The sequence below is a fragment of the Bubalus kerabau genome, chromosome 8 (genome assembly GCF_029407905.1).
Source record: "Bubalus kerabau isolate K-KA32 ecotype Philippines breed swamp buffalo chromosome 8, PCC_UOA_SB_1v2, whole genome shotgun sequence".
Taxonomy (NCBI): Eukaryota; Metazoa; Chordata; class Mammalia; order Artiodactyla; family Bovidae; genus Bubalus; species Bubalus kerabau.
Genome location: NC_073631.1, coordinates 84,637,777 through 84,656,166, shown reverse-complemented (window position 1 = coordinate 84,656,166; position 18,390 = coordinate 84,637,777). Strand labels below are relative to the sequence as shown.

The 18,390-nt window shown below is 41.5% G+C and overlaps 1 protein-coding gene across 1 annotated transcript in view; it reads left to right on the top strand.

Annotated features, from left to right (window-relative positions):
* Positions 1-18,390, top strand: part of POU6F2 (POU class 6 homeobox 2) — a 501,377-nt gene that overhangs the window by 440,965 nt on the left and 42,022 nt on the right. The window contains exon 6 of the mRNA XM_055590763.1: positions 7,810-7,956. Within this exon, the coding sequence (XP_055446738.1) occupies positions 7,810-7,956 (147 nt within the window). The remainder of the gene's footprint in view (positions 1-7,809; positions 7,957-18,390) is intronic.

Here is an 18,390-nt window from a genome sequence, read left to right as displayed (position 1 = left end):
TCTGCAGTCTCCACCTCTTTCTCCAGTGTTCTTCTAGAGCACTCTAGGGCATTCATGTGTGTGTAGACTCCCTTCTGTTTACTGGCAGTGATGCACAGGGTTTGCAAAGCTATCTGAGTAGAACCTCAGTTTTGATCCTGTCTCCAGTGACCTCCGGGAACCATAAACCATCTAAATGCCCAAGTGGCCGACACCCCCTGAAGTCCCACCATAGTGATGCTGCACAAAGGGAGAGTATGTCCCCCTCCTTCACCAAAGTCACACTCTGAGGGACACATGGATCCATCCTTATGTGGGGGGAAGCAGCCCCTTCTGCTCCTGCCCCTGATGCCATCTGCAGCAGCTTTACTCTAGTCCGCAAGGTTGGGCTGGGGATGTAGACCCATAGCCTAACTGCATCTCCCCCAACATGGCCCAAGGATAAAAATAATAAAAGCCTTCATTCACTGCCTCCTTATCCTTCAGCTTTCCTGGTGGTTCAGACAGTAAAGAATCTGCTTGCAATGTGGCAGACCTGGGTTCGATCCGTGAGTTGGGAAGATCCCCTGGAGGAGGGAATGGCTACCCACTCCAGTATTCTTGCCTAGAGAATCCCATGGACAGAGGACCCTGGTGGGCTACCGTCCATGGAGTCGCAAAGAGTCAGACACAACTGAGCGACTAACACACACACACACACAATCCTTACACTGTGCTGCTCCCCTTTCCCTTCTCATATAGAATGGCTCATTCATTACCAGTCACATTCTGTGCAACTCTGAGCGAGGACAAGGTAGACAGGTTCAGAACTGCCCTCCCAGGACTCTGAACCCACCACCTCCTCTCTCACAGACCCTGCCCCAGACTGCCACTCCCTCAGATCTGGATACTGCTCCCTGGACAGCTCATCTTTTCCTACTTCCCATCTCTTCCCACCAGATCTCATTCTCTCTTTGACTATAAGCCCATAGAGGATAGGGAACATGTCAATCTATCTTTCACATCGTCTCCCTCACACTGTGCCCAAAACATAGTGGGTACTGATTAAATGTTTGCAGGGTGAAGACTATTTATTTATTATTTTTTTAGAGTCAAGACATTTTTATTCTACTGAACCCTTTGAGTTCATAATAGTACTTTTTTTATTGAGTATAATTGCTTTACAATGTTGTGTTAATTTCTGCTGTACAACAAAGTACAGCAGAATCAACCGTATGTGTACGTATATCCCCTTCCTCCTGAGCCTCCCTCCCCAGCCCCATCCCACCCCTCTAGGGTATCACAGAGCATCAAGCTGAGCTCCCTGCGCTCGCTATACAGCAACTTCCCACTAGCTTTCTATTTTACACGTGGTAGTGCATATACAATCAATGCTACTCTCTCAATTCATCCCACCCTTTCCTTCCCCCACCCCCCGCCACCCCGTGTGTCCAGAGTCTGCTCTCTACATCTGCATGCAGGGTGAAGACTTCAATGAATAAGAAAGAGTGACAGTTGCCCTGTAGCAATGTGTTTGTGTTCCACCCAAATCCCTGGAATTCTTTTCTGTAAGTTGCCCCTGCCTTGTGCCTGCATGCTCAGTCACTTCAGTCGTGTCTGACTCTTTGCAATGCTGTAGACTGTAGCCCACCAGGCTACTCTGTCCATGGGATTCTCCAGGGAAGAATAATGGAGTGGGTTCCCATTTCCTACTCCAGGGGATCTTCCCAATCCTGTTTTTTGTATCTCCTGCATTGCCAGGCAGATTCTTTACCACTGAGCCACAGGGGAAGCCCGCCCCTACCTTGGGGGCTTTTAAAAACCAGCACCAGCAGCCCTTCTTCCAAAGACTCCACTTTGCCTCAAGAGCAAAGACCCAACAACACCCAGGTATTTGATTCCCAAGCCTCTCCTTTATCTCAGGGCTGTGAATTGGGGCTGTCTGGTGTGGAGGGTGGACACCAAGCTTCCAAGCCTCAGGGTGGAAACTCACACCCTTACCAGATTGGGATCCTTCCCTTCCCGCTCCACCCTGTTTCTGGGAAACTCAACCTCAGACTTCAGGTCATTTTCAAAATTCGTCTGTGAGATAGTATGCCTGGGTGTTGATGGAAAATGACTAGCGCATTCATGGAAAGTTAGTGTACTAAGTGTAGCCACAAAATGAAAATAAAATATAATTTGTTCTGAAACTAGACTGAATTACCTTGATGATTCAAAAGTATTTTAGGAAGTTGCAGTGCCTTAGAGTCATCACGAAAAATCTCAGACACTCCAGTCTGGGGGGTCTCAGACATGGTGACGAAAACTTCTGGTAGGCAGAGAATTGGATAGTCAGCTTCTAGGACTGTCTCTCCAGGGAGATGAGCAGAGACCAAGCAGCAAAGCTTGGCTCAATATTAAAACTCACAAAACTGATTTCTAACAGTTATGAGGATCTCATAACACATTAATAAACATGAGACCAAAGCAAAAGGTATAGTTGGACAAAACACACAAGTGGGTTGTTGAGGTGAATATGGCTTCCCTTCCAGAATTTGTCTATTGGTATTTCTTTGACCTTTAAGAGGAGACTTGAGGGTAAGAAGTGGAAGTACGAATTTGGTTAAGAGTCCCAATGAATTAAGAAACATGTTTCCCAGCATAAGAAAAGTCAAGGACCTCAGGCATAGCAATGAACTTGAAGAGCCACATTTACCCTATTTCTAGGCAGCCACTGCTAGTCATTTCTGGCTTTAAATGGGGAATGAATGGTGATCAATGTATTTATGAACATTCTCATTTAAAAACAAATGGCACCACAGTTTCAGTGTTTTGAATTGTAAACTTAGCGGCAAAAAGAGCTGCTCCAAAATCCATAGTCTATAAAATTCACATAGCTCATGAGGAGAATGATAAAACTATAGATCACGGGCATTTATGCTCCAAAGCAAAGTTGAGCCTGCTGCACCAATTATTTCCTCTTGGTATAAAGACATAGACATAGAATATAACACTATAGCCAAATTGCTGCCTCATGCTGCCAGATTTTTGTAAATAAGATTTACGTTATTAGGATAATGCAGTCAGCAAATTTTCATGAAAAAGAGAGTGCTGCTAATGCTCAGATTCAAGAAACCTGAATTCTTTAGCAGGCTGCAGAATGTGAGTCTTTCAGAGAAAGAGAAGCTGGGGCAAGACTTGGACACCCCACCACATTATCTATGGTGACATTTATGTGATGTCACACATATGATGTCATCTAAGAGTCCTCCTTGAAGAAGCTGTATTAAAGCTTTTCTTTCCATCACCATTTAGGGTCCACAGATAACAAGGATGTGCATAGAGCACTAGAGATTTGGGAACATGGATTTATTCTCTTTATGAGATGAGAACTCAATATCCTCATCGATATGTGAAGGTAGAAATCAACCACTGCAAATCCTAAGGGAAATGTTTTTTATAAATCTACTTCCTGCATGCCTTCACTATCAAATCAGCAACTATGAAATAGACACCATATTTTGACATAAGGAAGGAATTAGACTGCAAAATTGATGTCCTGGAATCCTAACAAATGTTGTAAACCAAGTGTGAGACAACAGATCAGACAAAAAAGGTCTTCTCTTGTTGGCCTGCCACCTACCTAGCCTGTCCTCAGAATCAAAACTCTGCTTTCTCTAAAAATTTCTCTGTACATGATCAAATATAAGTTCAAGAGCAGCAGGTGACATCATGCTATAACTATTTCTTCCTGATGTTCTCCAGTCTGAAATATTTTCAAACAGCATATTATCTTTTAAATCATGCAACTCACCTCATCTAACAGTCACATAACTTGCTAATAGCTTTCTTCAGGCTACTCTTTGCAAACAAGCAAAATAGGGACTTCTCTGGTGGTTCAGTGGTTAAGAATCTGCTACCATTGCATAGGGCACCAGTTTGACCGCTGGTCTGGGAACTAAGCTGTTGCATGCTGTGCATCAGGGCCAAAAAATAAATAAATAAAAATAAAATTTAAAATAAACAAAATAAAGTTATAGAAAATAGTTAAAAATGTAAAAATGGAGAATGCAGTCACTTGTGTTCACATTCTTTCCAGAGTAAAAGGGTATTTGTGGAGGTCTGTTCTATTCTGATCAATTAATTAGTTTAAAATCCTGATGCACGACATGAACTTTGAGGATAATAGCTAGCATTATTTTTAGAACTTGATATATGCCAAGTATTGTTCTAAAACGTTTTTGCATCTGTTATCCATTTAATTTTCACCCTTACTCTATGAGAAGTGGTGCCCTGTTTACACCCACTTAACCTAAGAGAACATGAGGCCTGGTTGACTGAAAGTCACAACCCAAGGCAATCTGGTTTCAGAGTTGATGCCCTCAGCTGCATGAATTGATGTGCAGGCTCTGTGAGGTCTGAAGTCCTTGCTTACAGAATTATTTCCTATTATTCTAGTATTGTGTTCTCTAAAACTGAGGGGGCTATCTTAAGAAATTTGTGTTCCTATTGGGTTTTTAGGCTATCTGAGATGTATAGAGCTATAGCTTGATATATTCAAGGCCCAGAATCCATGTGAATGTGACTTGAGGATGCTGTCTCTCTGCAGATTCTCACTTTGAGAGCTTCCACATTTATAATCAAGCATACACCAGAATGCAGCCTGTCTTTTGAATTGGACTGTTGCAAACACGAGTATGTAACACAGTCAGACCTCATTGGGGCCATCCTTTGCTGGTTGGGTACATTGGCAGTGAGAGATCTGAAGGCATATACTTGGCAGCGACTTCAGAATGCCCAGTTGGTCCCAGAATGTTAACATGCTCATTATGTGCATTTATTGTGCCCAGGCTCCCCACTGTCCAAATCTCCCCCGAGTCCCAATCAAGAAGAAGTATTGAGAGGAATACCGCTAATATGACATGACTGAGGACAATACAGAGTGACATGACCGGAGGTGATGAAGAGAACACTTATGGTTTCCTGACTAGCCCCTCCCCCATCGCTGCCACATATCTTAATGCATACTAACATCCCTGCCTTGGCAGGCCCAGACAGAAAAGCCAAAAGGTATTTATGAAGCTGCATCCATCAACAACATCAATGGTCCACCAGAAATGCTGTCAGCTTACAGATTGACTTGTACCCAACTGTCTGCATATACCACTCACTTCCCCACTTTACTTCTAACTCTGCTTCCAGGGGCCAGCAAGACATCTCCCCAGAGCCCCTACATCTTCACAAAGACTTAAGGATGCAGGATAGGAAGTAAGAGAGTCATCGAGTCACCATTTGCTTCATTAAGAGAGAAAAGCGGCAAAAAGAGGAACACATTGGATTTCAATCTAGGACCAGGATATAGAGAAAATAAAAAAACAAACAAAATCCGTACATCTGTGGTTGCTGAAGAAATCTTCCAAAACAGAGGTGTACCCATTCCTGACCCCATAGCACAAAGGTTCAGGGCCTGATTTTAAGTAGGTGCTTTTTTGTTCACAACAGTTCACCCTTTATATGATGCCTGAATTTATTGCAAATACAAGGATATAGCTGAATAACACACTAGTGTCCCAAACACTGAGAATTCCCAATACACTACTGAATATATCCAGAGAGTGATTCCAAATTTTCTCATGTGAACTTTTGATTGACCTAGATGTTAGGAAAATGTCTTACAATTTTTAAAAATATGTTCTCGTCATTAAATGGGAAGCACTATCTTTTTCAGAAAGCATTCTGTAGGTACTGATTTAAATGTTTCACTCAAAATTCATGGACAAAATTGCATATTCAGCATTAAAACCAAATTGTACATAATTTAATCTTTCTTTAAGATTAAGAAGCTTATTTTGAGACCTCCTTGAAATTCAGGAATTTCATTATGATTTCAACTTGTATTGCATGAAAATAAATGTGAACATAGCAAGTGGTAGATGACCCGAGAATTGTGTGCCACGGGACAGTGTGCATCCTGGTCATTTAGGGAAGGTATTCCTCAAGGGGTCTTTTCACTTTGGAAGTGAAAAAAAGAACACACTATAAACTCTTTGACTTCAGGGAGTCAAGCCAACAAGAAAAATTTCCATTCAACATATACCATTACTTGCCTCATATACACTATACAAATATATTCAGAAAACCAAGATCAAGGCCAATCTGAATCTTAAATCCCATGGTGGTAATCTGGGATAAGACAGGGTTTCTTTTTAGGCTGATGAATGAGATTTTTTTTTCTCCTTAAAAAGAAAATCATTTTCATCTTTGAGAAGAGACATAAAGGTGAAAGACACATAATGTAATGAGCTGAAAATGGATTCTCATTTCTAACCAAACCTGCGGGGTCAATGGAATTTCTGTAGAACTAGTGCTGTGAAATTTGGTTATAAAAGAATAAGGAAACCAATAAGATAAGGATATCACATTAATGGAGGGGGAAGAATTATTAAATTCCTCTCCCTTTTGACATTTCCTCTGACAATTAGTATTTCCATCCTCATCAGATGATGTTAATGCTAGGCAAATTTCCAAAGGAATTAAGTCATAAAATATGTTTTGAGGGAAAGGAGGCGGGGGGAAGGAAAAGAAAGAGAAAAAGAGAAAGTAAAGAAGAAAGTTTTAAAAAAAAATCATCTTTAAAAGAGCTTCTAAACTAGAATTAAGTATGGCATTAATTTTTTTTCCACCAAGTCTTAGTCTTGGCAGGTTTCCGCTAAATGCAGGAATTTCATGGATGCAGGAACTGGTGATGGAAAATGCATTATTATACACAACAATTGTTGTACTTGAGAGGAACTATATGGGAAAATAACACCCTAGAATAAATACAAATGAAATTCATGTATCAAAACCAATACTGTGAAAAAAGTTTAAATGTTTCTTGCATTTATATCTAGTCATTAACCTAAATGCAGATTTTAGTTCAAGCTACGCTTCTTCCTCATGGTCAGGAGGCCTGAAAACCTGTGACGTGGAAAATTGGCAGGATAAAGAATATTGCATTGGCCTCCATGGAAAAACAAAATTTGGCAGCCATAACCTCCTCCTTGGGCCGCTCCCCCCACCACCAGCCCCATCAAATTTTCCTCCCTAGCTCACTCTTATGCCAGGAAAGAGGCCAAGGGAAGGCCATATATGAGTTCAAACAGCAAGCCAATGTCACCCTGACCATTCACCAAGGGATCTTCCTCCTTGACCTTGAATCCCATGGTTTGAGTGAGGCCCCCCAAAAGCCCCAACTCTAGACTCACTCTCAGAGAGCACAGAGGCTAGAGGAGTCAGTACCTCCGGACTTTGGTTTCCTTCTCCTTTGGAGAAAGAAGTGGAGTGAGGCATCTTCTTTACTGGATGTGAATTTGCAAGTCACAAATGAAAATGATAAATTCCTTTGCAGAAATCCCTAAAGTCTATTCCCCTCCTCCACCCCTACTCCCATCCTATTTTAATCTCACTTTTGGTCTGGTTGCCTCAAGCAAAGTAGACATTTTCTCAATGTTTTATTTAGCCTAGCAAACAAAACCCAGGGACTTCTCCAAAATTATTTCTCCACCTGGGGAGAGCCTAAGGACCTACCTCACCCCTGGGGCCCACCTCTCTCCCTCCTGGGGCTCACCTCTCTCCCTCCTGGGCCTCCTCCCAAACTCAGGCTCCATTAAGCAGCCCAGTGTTGATGGAGAATATTTCCCTTCCAGCCCATTTCCAACCTCTCCCAAACTCTGCAGCTTCAGAGGGAACGTTCCCGCCCCCTTGCTGGGTTCCCAGACCTTTGCATGAGCCATTTGGAGTGAGAACCTCCCTCCCAATGTGAATGTTGTTTCCATTGTTCTGTGCCTGTGTGTGGTGGTTTCACCCTGATCTTTTCTCTCTTTGCAGCTGGTTAATAATCCACTAGCAAGTCAGGCTGCAGCGGCTGCAGCAGCAGCAGCCATGGGCTCCATAGCAAGTTCACAGGCCTTTGGCAATACCCTCTCCAGTCTGCAGGGGGTCACAGGTCAACTAGTTACTAATGCACAAGGACAGGTGAGTGGGAGTGGAAACAAGAGTGAATTTGTATGGCAGCTTGAACTCGGAAAAGAAATGAATTTCTTTTGCATGACAGTGATATGTAACCACAGTCATTATGTCAAATAAATAATGTTGACCAGCAATGTCAAGAAGAAAAGAAGGCTTGGGAGGTGTTTCTCTATTTTAGAAACAAGATTTTTTTTTTTCTTTCCCCTAGAATGTCTACTAAGTTTTATGTGGGTTTTATTTCTGAACAATGACTTGTGTTATGACCTTAATTAAAGAAATTACTTTTCAGGACTGGGAGACTCTTGCTAAGAAAATATCAGTTACATTTTACAAGTAAGATTTCTGTTTTGTTTTTAATTTTTTTCATTTTTTGGAAACTTGGGTATTGGAGGAAACTGGTAAGTTTCCTTCCCTAATTGCTCTAAGATTTCTAATTAGCCTTAAGAAAGCCATTTTCTGGGGAATCTCACTGGTGGTCCAGTGGTTAAGACTCCATGCTTCCACTTCAGGGGGCAAGGGTTCAATCCTTGGATGGGAAACTAAGATCCCATATGGTGCAGCCAAAAAATAAAATAAAAATCTTTTTAATTAAAAAAGAAAAGAAAGTTAATTTCTGACTGTATGGGGAGGTGATGGGAAACAATTCAAGATGTTCTGTAAAGGAAACAAAGAAAAGGTGTGAATTAGAATAAAGCTGTCAGTCAACGCATGTGCCCGGCCTCTTGCTGATTCTCCCAAGAGCCTAGTGCTTTCTTGTGTGCTTGTCGATTTGCCTAAACCTGCCAGGGCCAGTAAACCTTCCTCATGTCACCAGCAGGCATGTTTGTTCCCTCCCACTGCACATGGGCCTGCATTGTGGCCACAAAGACTCTGACAGAACTTCAGATGGAAGTCGTCCCTCTTCAAGACCCCAATAAACCTAAAAGCTTCATGTAGAACGGAAGAGGGTGAAGCTGATGGTGTCAGGGGTACCCTCTCATTCAGAAGCCTGACACAGAGCCCGGGCTCGCTGCGTAGGGCATCTGGTTCTCAAACATTCCTGTGTCTGATGATGAAATGCAAGAAAGAAGCAGCTTTGCATCCTTGCTAATATTTTCTTCTCCCAGGGTTATTTTCCCAATAGCAAGGTTACTATTCTCTGCTTGGCCTGCTCTGGGGGAACAGGAATTGTGATGTCTTGAACCTTGCTTTATTTTACATAAAGAGTAAACAGAGATGCATTATAAGCTAAACCATCTCCAACCACATCCCGGGTGGGGGGAAGCTGACCTTGTTATATTTCCTGGGCGGGTGCAGGATTGTCCCGTCAGAACCCCGAGGCCTGAACGATGGAGCTTGTCAAAGAGCAGTCCCAGGTAATGAATCATCTTATCACAGGTGCACACCACACATATTAAAGGAGGGATGTATGAACACCGTGCCCTCCACAGTCACCTTTCAATGTCGGCTTTAACCCTTGTTTCAATCCCTTTTCATCAAAGAATCATTTTATGCAGCCAGCTCTAAATGGAGGCTCTCGAAAGCCTATTAAGATTTCTGGAGGGATGGAGTATTAGTGTGGAGGAAAAGTTGGTTATAATATCTGTAACTCATACACAGATCAAGTCCATCCTGGAGGCTGTTTCCTGCAATTGAGCCCAAAATAGAACACCTTGATTCCTTTCTGCAAGGCAACTAACTCTTGAAATGTAAATTTTAAAAGTCTAAGATAGACACCATAACCACTAACTTGTACTCTTGTCCCCATGTCCAAGTGAAATATACTACTATGCTCCACCTCTTGAGTATTTGTGCTAGAGAAAATGCTCTAGTGTTTAGAAGGAATTATTAGGAGCTGATTCTTCTGATGATGTAATGGCTGATCTTTTTTGCCAGTTACAAACCTGCCTCCTTCTCAGGGACTTGAGTTATGACTTTTGCTTTTTGTAGGCTTTGCCAGCTCTCATCTCAGGAATGGCTCTCCCAACCCATAAGTACTCCTAAGGAAATGGAATTCAAAGTTGAAGCTTAATTGGCACTCTGCATATATTGAATAAAAGTTGATTTTAATCATAATTTTTTTATTTTAAAAATTGTGTTAGGATAGGTGATTTGACATGGTACACAAACCTTCTAAAGTAAAAAACAACAACAGCAATTTGCAGAGAAATCAATTACGCCCACTTGTGAAGTCTTGCCTGAGAGTTTTAGACATGTCCCAGGGTCGTCATGTCCTCCTCCCAGTGCAAGAAAAGACCAAGATGCTCTCATTTCCAAAGTAGAGGAATTGGCCACATTGATACAGCACTGTACCTTTTTTAATCTTTGTAATTTAAACACTGTCATCTTCCCAGAAAAAGGTGCATGCCTTGCATCTCTTGGCATCAAGATATTTGGTTGAGCTTTATGAAGAAGTCAAATTATACTCCCAAAAAGGCAAATATTTTTTGTTGTGTGTGTGTATACTCCTTTGGCTTGTGTTACTGTAGTACAGAAGTTAAGACTACTTTGGAATCGGGTGATTACAATTGCCATATTCAGACTGCCATGTTAACTAGGATTATAGCATGAAGCCCATTTTCAGCTCCTTAAAAATCTCTATGGAGCTTTTGCAGAGAAGATACATAGAGAAAACTCTAAATATATTTAGAGATTCCTTCATTTGAGTTCTTGACATCAACTATTTTTTAAATGTGGGAGTTCACGTGGAAGTCATAACATTGAAATCTAAACTAAGTTAGAAAACCATGTTTCACTCCACTGATAATTTGCTACAGTAGTTCTGTTGAGGCACACAGGGACCTTGTGTTATCAGAAATGCTCTAATCCTTGATCCCCACTGCTGAGATTCTCTTGGTTCCCTGGAAGCCAATGTGGGATTGCATAGTAGTTTAGAGTCCTGGCTGAATTCAGACCTACTTGCCTGACAGTGGGTTTAGGCTCCACCTCTTTTTTGTCTTTTGATGTGAGGGTAATGATTTAACTTTCCTCAACCGGAGCCTCATCCTGTGAATTCTAATGCAACTCCTATGAGGCAGCCTGGGTCACTGGCTCCAGCTCAGAGGGCAGGAAGTCCTAGGTCTGCCTCCTTGGCTGGGCAGATGCCCACACAGGGAGACATTTCCCAGATCTTCCTTCAGTCTCTAAGCTTAGACTCAACAGGAAGACATTCTACCACCTGAGGCTTGCAGTTTTGCTTCCCAGGCTTGGAATCTGACTGTTTCCATTTACCAAATCTCAGTAAATTTAAAGGACATCTCAATATAGTTAAGGATTTTTTACAGGTTTTTTTTTTTCCAAGTAGTAGTTTTGAAGCAAATATGGAGGGAAAACCTCAGACATTTCATACCCTTCTAACCTTGCCATTCATTCAGACTAGCAGTTAATTCAGAAGTCAGACACTGGTCCAATGAGTGAATAATACTAACAAAATACTTCATTATTTTCTTTACATTTTTTAATTAATTCATTCATTTATTCATTTGGCTGCTCCAGCTCTTAGTTATGGCACAGAGTATTTTTAGTTACAGCATATGGGATCTAATACTTTGACCAGGGATCAAACCCAGGCCCCCTGCATTGGGAATGCAGAGTCTTAGCCACTGGAACACCAGGGAGGTCCCTAAAAAAACTACTACATTCTAAATTCACAAAGCACATATCTTACCCAGGGATGTTAACTTATTTTAAATTATATCACACACAACTTCATTGTGAGGTGGGAAGGTACCAAGTGTCTTGATGATAATGAGTGGTAATGAAATTGACAATGTCTGTCACAGTGCTGAGAAGAACATTTTGGTTCCTTCTGTTTCCACGCAAGCGGGAAAGGTAGGCAATAGAAAGAATGCTAGCTATAGGCTCATTTGAGCCCAAAGTCAGTCAATTACTAGCTCTGTGACCCTAGGCAAATTGATCTCTCTCTGGCCTCAGTTTTATTTTAAAATAAAAATAATCAAAACTAAGCTCCTAGATTATGAAGTTATATGAGATGTGTGTGAAAAAAAAAACCTACTATAGCACCTCAGTATGACATTAAAGACTCAATAAATGATTATCATAATGTTCATCATCATTTAGAGTTTGTCTACCATTTTCTGGAATGTTTCTTTGGTTCAGATATGCAGCAGAGGCAGTGCAGTGCTCAGGCAAAGAGAACAGGCTCTGTAACTAGACTGCTGTTCACCAGCTGTGAGACCTTGGGCAATTGATTTACCCTCTCTATGCCTCAGTTTCTGCATCTGAAAAATGGGGATTATTATGGCACCAGCTTCTAGTACTAAAGCTCTTAGAACAGGGTCAGGCACATAATGATCATTCAATAATACCATCATTTAATAAATTCAACCTATTAGGATTAATCAAGGAGCTGTGTTTTTGGTTTATAGCTGTGCACTGGTTCATAATTCTGCAGTGTGTGAGGAGTTTGAGAATGTGAAAATCTTAATAGTAGGACATTAATTTCCTTTAGGGAAATGTCATCCCTACCCTGGATAGTTCAATAGGGGTGTGTGTGTGTGTGTGTGTGTGTTCCTAACACTTATTCAGTGGGTCTGTTCAGGATTTGGCAAGTAGATTTACCATCGATTTGTTCAGCTATAGAATTGGTTTCCCTCAGGCCCCCGGCAATATCTCCTTATTGGCATTATTGCAGAAAAGTAAAAGCAAATGAAATTTTATTTTATCCTGGGGCTAAAGAAAGCATTTTACATTTTAACTGAAGCTTAGAATGTTTCCTGATGAAATTAGTTCTCGACCACTGTGAAATTTTCTTAAGTGGCAGCAAGGCAAGTCAAAAACCCTCCCTTCAGTCTTTAAAGAGCCAGTCAAGTGGAAAAAAAAATCAGCTAAACAATATTACTCTTTTATATATATAAAGAAGAAAAATTTAAAGGACTTACCCATTCAGGTTAACTAAGAATACACACAGCATCCTGTGAATAAACGATGGCTGAGCAGAGCTGGTTTGGCAAGAAGGAAGTATGTGCTGTAGTAGGGGGTGCTTCCTAAGTGACCCCAAGGCCATAATTAAACAAAAACAGTCTGCTGATCCTAACAGTAGCCTAGGCTGGACAGGGGTGGATGAAGAGGCAGGACCACCACTGGTAACAACTGGAAGGCCGTTTCAATATCATAGCTTTCTAAAGTGGTGAGAAGTACATGTCTTAGAGTGAAGAAACGCGATGCTGACATTGGGATAGCCCTCTGAATTATAATAATAGTAAAGCTCCCTAGAATCTCTAGAAGGCAAGAGGGGTAGCTAAGAACATTGACTTTGAAGGACACAGGTCTGATGGGAACACATTGCTAGCTCTGTGGCCTTGGATAAGGTCTAGAACCTTCCTGGGCCTCTGTTTCCTCATCTGCAAAGTAGAAGTGATAAGATTTCTCACATCCTTTTGTGGTGGGGTTAGACATGATAACAGCAGGGAAACTGCTGAACGCAGTGCCTGCTAGGTCTTAAGCATTTAATAAATCGTATTCATTGATCCATAAGTTAGCGCTGTAGCTATTGTTTTTAGGATGAAAAAGCAGCAATTGACACTGAACTATAAGTTGCTAAAATCATTCAATACTATGGGAATTTCCTGGCGGTCCAGTGGTTAGGACTCAGCACTTTCACTGCCAGGGCCAGGGTTCAATCCCTGGTCTGGGAATTAAGATCCCTCAATCCACACAGTCAAAAAAAAAAAAAAGAAATAAAATTAAATAAAGTAATTCAACACATAATTTAATTAGAAAGGAGACTCTTTTAGAATCACTACAATATGAATGAATATAAAGTTATAATAAATGCAAATCTTAGCCAAAGGATTGAGATATAATGAACTTATACATGTCTATTGAGGCCCTCTGTGGGTTTGATTAGTTCTGTCTGTGTAGGACAAATAACAAAGCCACAGCTGCCCATGTTGTAAAACTAATTTTAAACTTTACACAAAGGAACAAATCGATGGTAAGTCTACTTTAACAATGGGACTAGAGTCAGTGAGATGTGTTCGATGTATCCAGCTAAAACCAGTTGAGTGGGAATTTAGGAATTTCACATCAACTTCTGTATTTCATTTTTTATAATGAAACACGTTAACTCTAGAGAAAAATAAAAGTTTTTTACATAAAAAATAGTACAAAAGACATTCTTGATAAGCCACCCAAATAGTAACCTTTTTCCATACAAGCTTAAGTTCTTTTGCTTATTTTTAAAAGAAATAAAACATTCCTGATACAGCTAAGGCCTTAAAACTCCTCCCATTCCTCTCCTTGCCTTCCCCTGGTGATTACTATGATAAAAATGGTGATTCCTTTCATGCAAATTTTGCATTTTTACTACAAAATATTGATTTTTTAAAGCTACAAAATCATTACAGAATATCATTTAATACAACAAATAGAATATATTATTTAGAAACTTTGCACAAATAAGAATCAAACACATTTTTTAAAAACTCAGTCAGTATCTAAAAATTCCAAGTAAGCATCTGTATATACCCCTGCCCCCAAATATTATGAATAGAGCAATAGACACATGTAATACATTCAACCAATGAGTTTGGCCATGTTTTCTAAATCAAAACTCAAAACGATGTGAAAAAAAAACATTTTATTTTCTCATACATAATCCACCTGGAACTTAGAGTATTGTGAGCAACTATACATCAATTTAAAGAAGATTTTATCTTCTCATTTGCAAATATCATTATATGAAGGTTTTTTTAAGGTGTAAAAATTCAATCACATTCAGTGAAATACATATAAAATAGCATTGTTTAATAGAATAACAGCTCATTCTAGGGACTGGGAAATCTATGTTTATGGGGTTAGTAACATTATACGAATTTTACCCTGGCTTCATCCGAGTAATAAAGATAAAACAATAACCACAATAAACCACCTCAATCTTTCCACTAACATATCAAATTTCCCCTTTGAGCCCAGTTAAGAGCTCTATTTCCTCATTTCAGGAGAGGCCATTGCATTAAAGCAGTGCTTCCTTAAGTGTGCCCCTCAACACTCCTCACAAAAGGGGGTTCTCTGAGGAAATGTGGGAGGTGCTGCAGTCAATGAATACACATGAGGCCCGGCAAGGGACCCGCCCCACCCAGCAGATGAGCCAAAAATCCCTTTAATTTCTTTAACCCTGCTTTCCCAAATTCCCTGCCACTCGGCATCTCCTTCGAATTTACAGTTTGGAAAATGGTGCAGGAAGTAACTTACTTGCATCCCTATCCACGTTTTTGAATAATAGTGCTCAGTTGCCTCAGACTCTTTGTAGCCCCATGTACTGTAACCCGGCAGGCTCCTCTATCCACGCAATTTTCTAGGCAATACTGAAGTAAGTTGCCATTTCCTTCTCCAGAGGATCTTCCCAACCCAGGGATTGAACGGGTGTCTCTTGCGTCTCCTGCATTGGCAGGCGGATTCTTTACCAGGAGCGACACCTAGGAAGCCCTTTGAATAATGACTTTGATCAAAAAGGAGCCACTTCTAGGAAGGTTCTGCTTTGTCATGGGGTTGGGAGTGGGAGGCTTTGCGGTGATTTCTGCGCTGCTGTTTTGAGTGCACACACCTGCATTGCACATTTTTGCAGATAGAAGGCCCACGCCCCTGAGAAGAACTCCCAGGGGTTGCAATCCAAGCACCGTGGGCAGACAGACAAATAGGTGGCTTGCCCCCAGGCCTCCCACTGCGGTGCGCTGGCTGGAGCTTTGGCACCTGCTGTGACTGGGCAGGGGTAGGATGAAGGTTCCTCACCATTCTGAGAAGGGAGGTGCCCTTCATGGGAAACGGCACTAACGAGCCCCTATGGCCCGCAGTGATCCAGGGAGATGGATTTGATGAAGGTCTTGCTTCTGCAGTGGCTCAGCTGCTGACACATGGGACCTAATCAGGTCTCAGAGGAAGTCAGTGCCACCAGCAGAAGTTCCGATCTGTCCCTCATTGTGACAGCGAACTGTTCAGGCCAGCCCTTGCTGCCTAGCCAAGGGTCAGCTCCTCTCTCCCTCTCTGGCTCCCTCCTTTCCGCCCCCATTTCTGAAATGAAAGGGTTAATCCCATTAGAATAGTATCATCATTCCCAAAGAGCTGCCCAAGTTAAAGAACTGGAAAATGAAGCACCCTCAGAAATCTGTATACCTTCCTCCCAGAGCAGAACTCAGCAGGGCAGCGTGTCCTGTACAACTAAAGGGATGGACAGATAAACAAAAACAGGAGGAAGAGTTCAGTTTGGGGGTTTCCTTCTGAAGACTAAACCTGAGAGAACCAAGGTCTGTCTCATCTAAAGCAGTGATTTGGATTACAGCACTGATACTATTTTCCCCCACTCTGGCCACTACATTTTTTAAAAGAAATTCTTCTTTCATGAGTATGACATTTTCCTGGAAATAGGGAAATCTTTTCTTGTGTAGACTCCTACAGTAAGACAGTTGGGCAATCTTTCTGGCTAAAGAATAAGAAAGGAGCCAATTAACTAAGGGAGCAACCTAAATAACAGCTGTGATTCTAGAAAGGCAATAAGTTACAAGACTCCAAGTTCCCTCAGAGCTAGTCTGACTTTTCCAATCTTTGTTTCAAGAACATGGTTTACATTCCAGTTAGTGAAAACTTAATGGCAAAAGAGTATCACGGACTAATGTTCATGGGATTCGTTTCAGTGTGCAAAACTCTTCAGCCATCTTACGTCTTAGAGTGGTGCTAGGTTTTAGCTGAATGCTCCTTTAGGCTAAGTGATTTCTAGAAAAGCAAAAGGGAACTCTAGCTCCCCATGCACTGCGGCTTCACCGTGGAGCAGGTGTTATATGTGGTCCCACGGGAGCCCTTCACCGCAGATTTGATGATCCCACACGTGCAGACGAGCAAACTCTTGGGAGAGTTCAGGCAGCTCCCTGGGATGATGCCTTTAGTTAAGTGGCAGATCTGAGATGTGGGCCACAAATCCGTATCCATCCTGCAGCTTCTACCTCACCTTCTGGGGTTCAAAGACCCAGGTTCATTTTCTGGATGCTCCATAGATTTGTCACAAATCCAGAAACTGCATTGCCCCATCTACAAAGGGGAACTGTAATTCTTTTCCTATCAACCTCAGAAATTTCTCTTGATGATACACAAACCCTCACACACTGGAAACTGTTAAGAGCTATGCTGCTGCTGCTGTTTAGTCACTCAATCATGTTAGTCTCTTTGCGACCCCATGGACTGGAGCACGCCAGGCTCCTCTGTCGAACAAGTTCTCCAGGCAAGAATACTGGAATGAGTTGCTATCTCCTTCTCCAGGGGATCTTCCCAACCCAGAAATCGCAGCTGTGTCTTCTGCTTGGCAGGCAGATTCTTTACTACTGAGCCATCAGGGAAGCCCAAATCTTAAATGAAAGTGAAAGTTGCTCACTTGTGTCAGACTCTTTGTGACCCCGTGGACTTTAGAGTCCACGGAATTCTCCAGGCCAGAGTACTGGAGTCGGTAGCCTTTCCCTTCTCCAGGGGATCTTCCCAACCCATATGCAAAATTAAGGACCATTTATTTAAAAGGTAATTCTGTACTGTGAGTCTGAGAAACTACTGATCTTAAGTTACACCCTCAGTTTAATAACAGCTTTTTTGTAATGGAAGAAAATTAAACAAATGTATCAGTTGTTAGGGGCAGCTTAATTTTACAAATATTAAAAAATGTAAAAATTATGGAGATTGTGTAATTGAGGAAATGTTATTTATTTGGTAAATCATCAACCAAATCCAGCATCAGAAAGACTATACCCTGGGCTGTTGATGATGGCTCTCCTTTTAGTAATTTTTAGTGAAAAGTCAGAGATGAAAGTAGAAGGTATTTATGTCTCAGTTTTTCCAAATAAAGGGTGAAAAATAAACTTGTTTTGGGTCATGGGCAACGAAAGGGAGGAAGTACTGAATTTTGACTTAGCATCCCTAGAGCAACATCGGCTTTTTCTGAAAGCAATTTTTATGGTTAAGCAGAACATTCTCAGAGAGGGGAAAATATCAAATTCACATAGGAGACTCAGTCAATTTCCCAATTTGTTCATTGTACCATTTACTACACCATATGCCCCAATAATGCACCCAACTTTCTTGTTGGCCCACAAGTTGTTGGCATGATGCATTCTTCTTAGAGATGTAAGCATCATATCATCAATGAGAGATAGCCAGCAATGGAAAAGTCACAACTTAGAACAGTTAGAGGAGCAAGGTTCAAGTTCAACTGTACAGAAGTAAGCCTTCATATGATCCAATGGAATACAATGCATTAGCCATAGAGTTCAGTCGCTCAGTCGTGTCTGACTCTTTGCGACCCCATGAATTGCAGCACGCCAGGCCTCCCTGTCCATCACCAATTCCCGGAGTTCACTCAAACTCACGTCCACCGAGTCAGTGATGCCATCCAGCCATCTCATCCTCTGTCGTCCCCTTCTCCTCCTGCCCGCAATCCCTCCCAGCATCAGAGTCTTTTCCAAT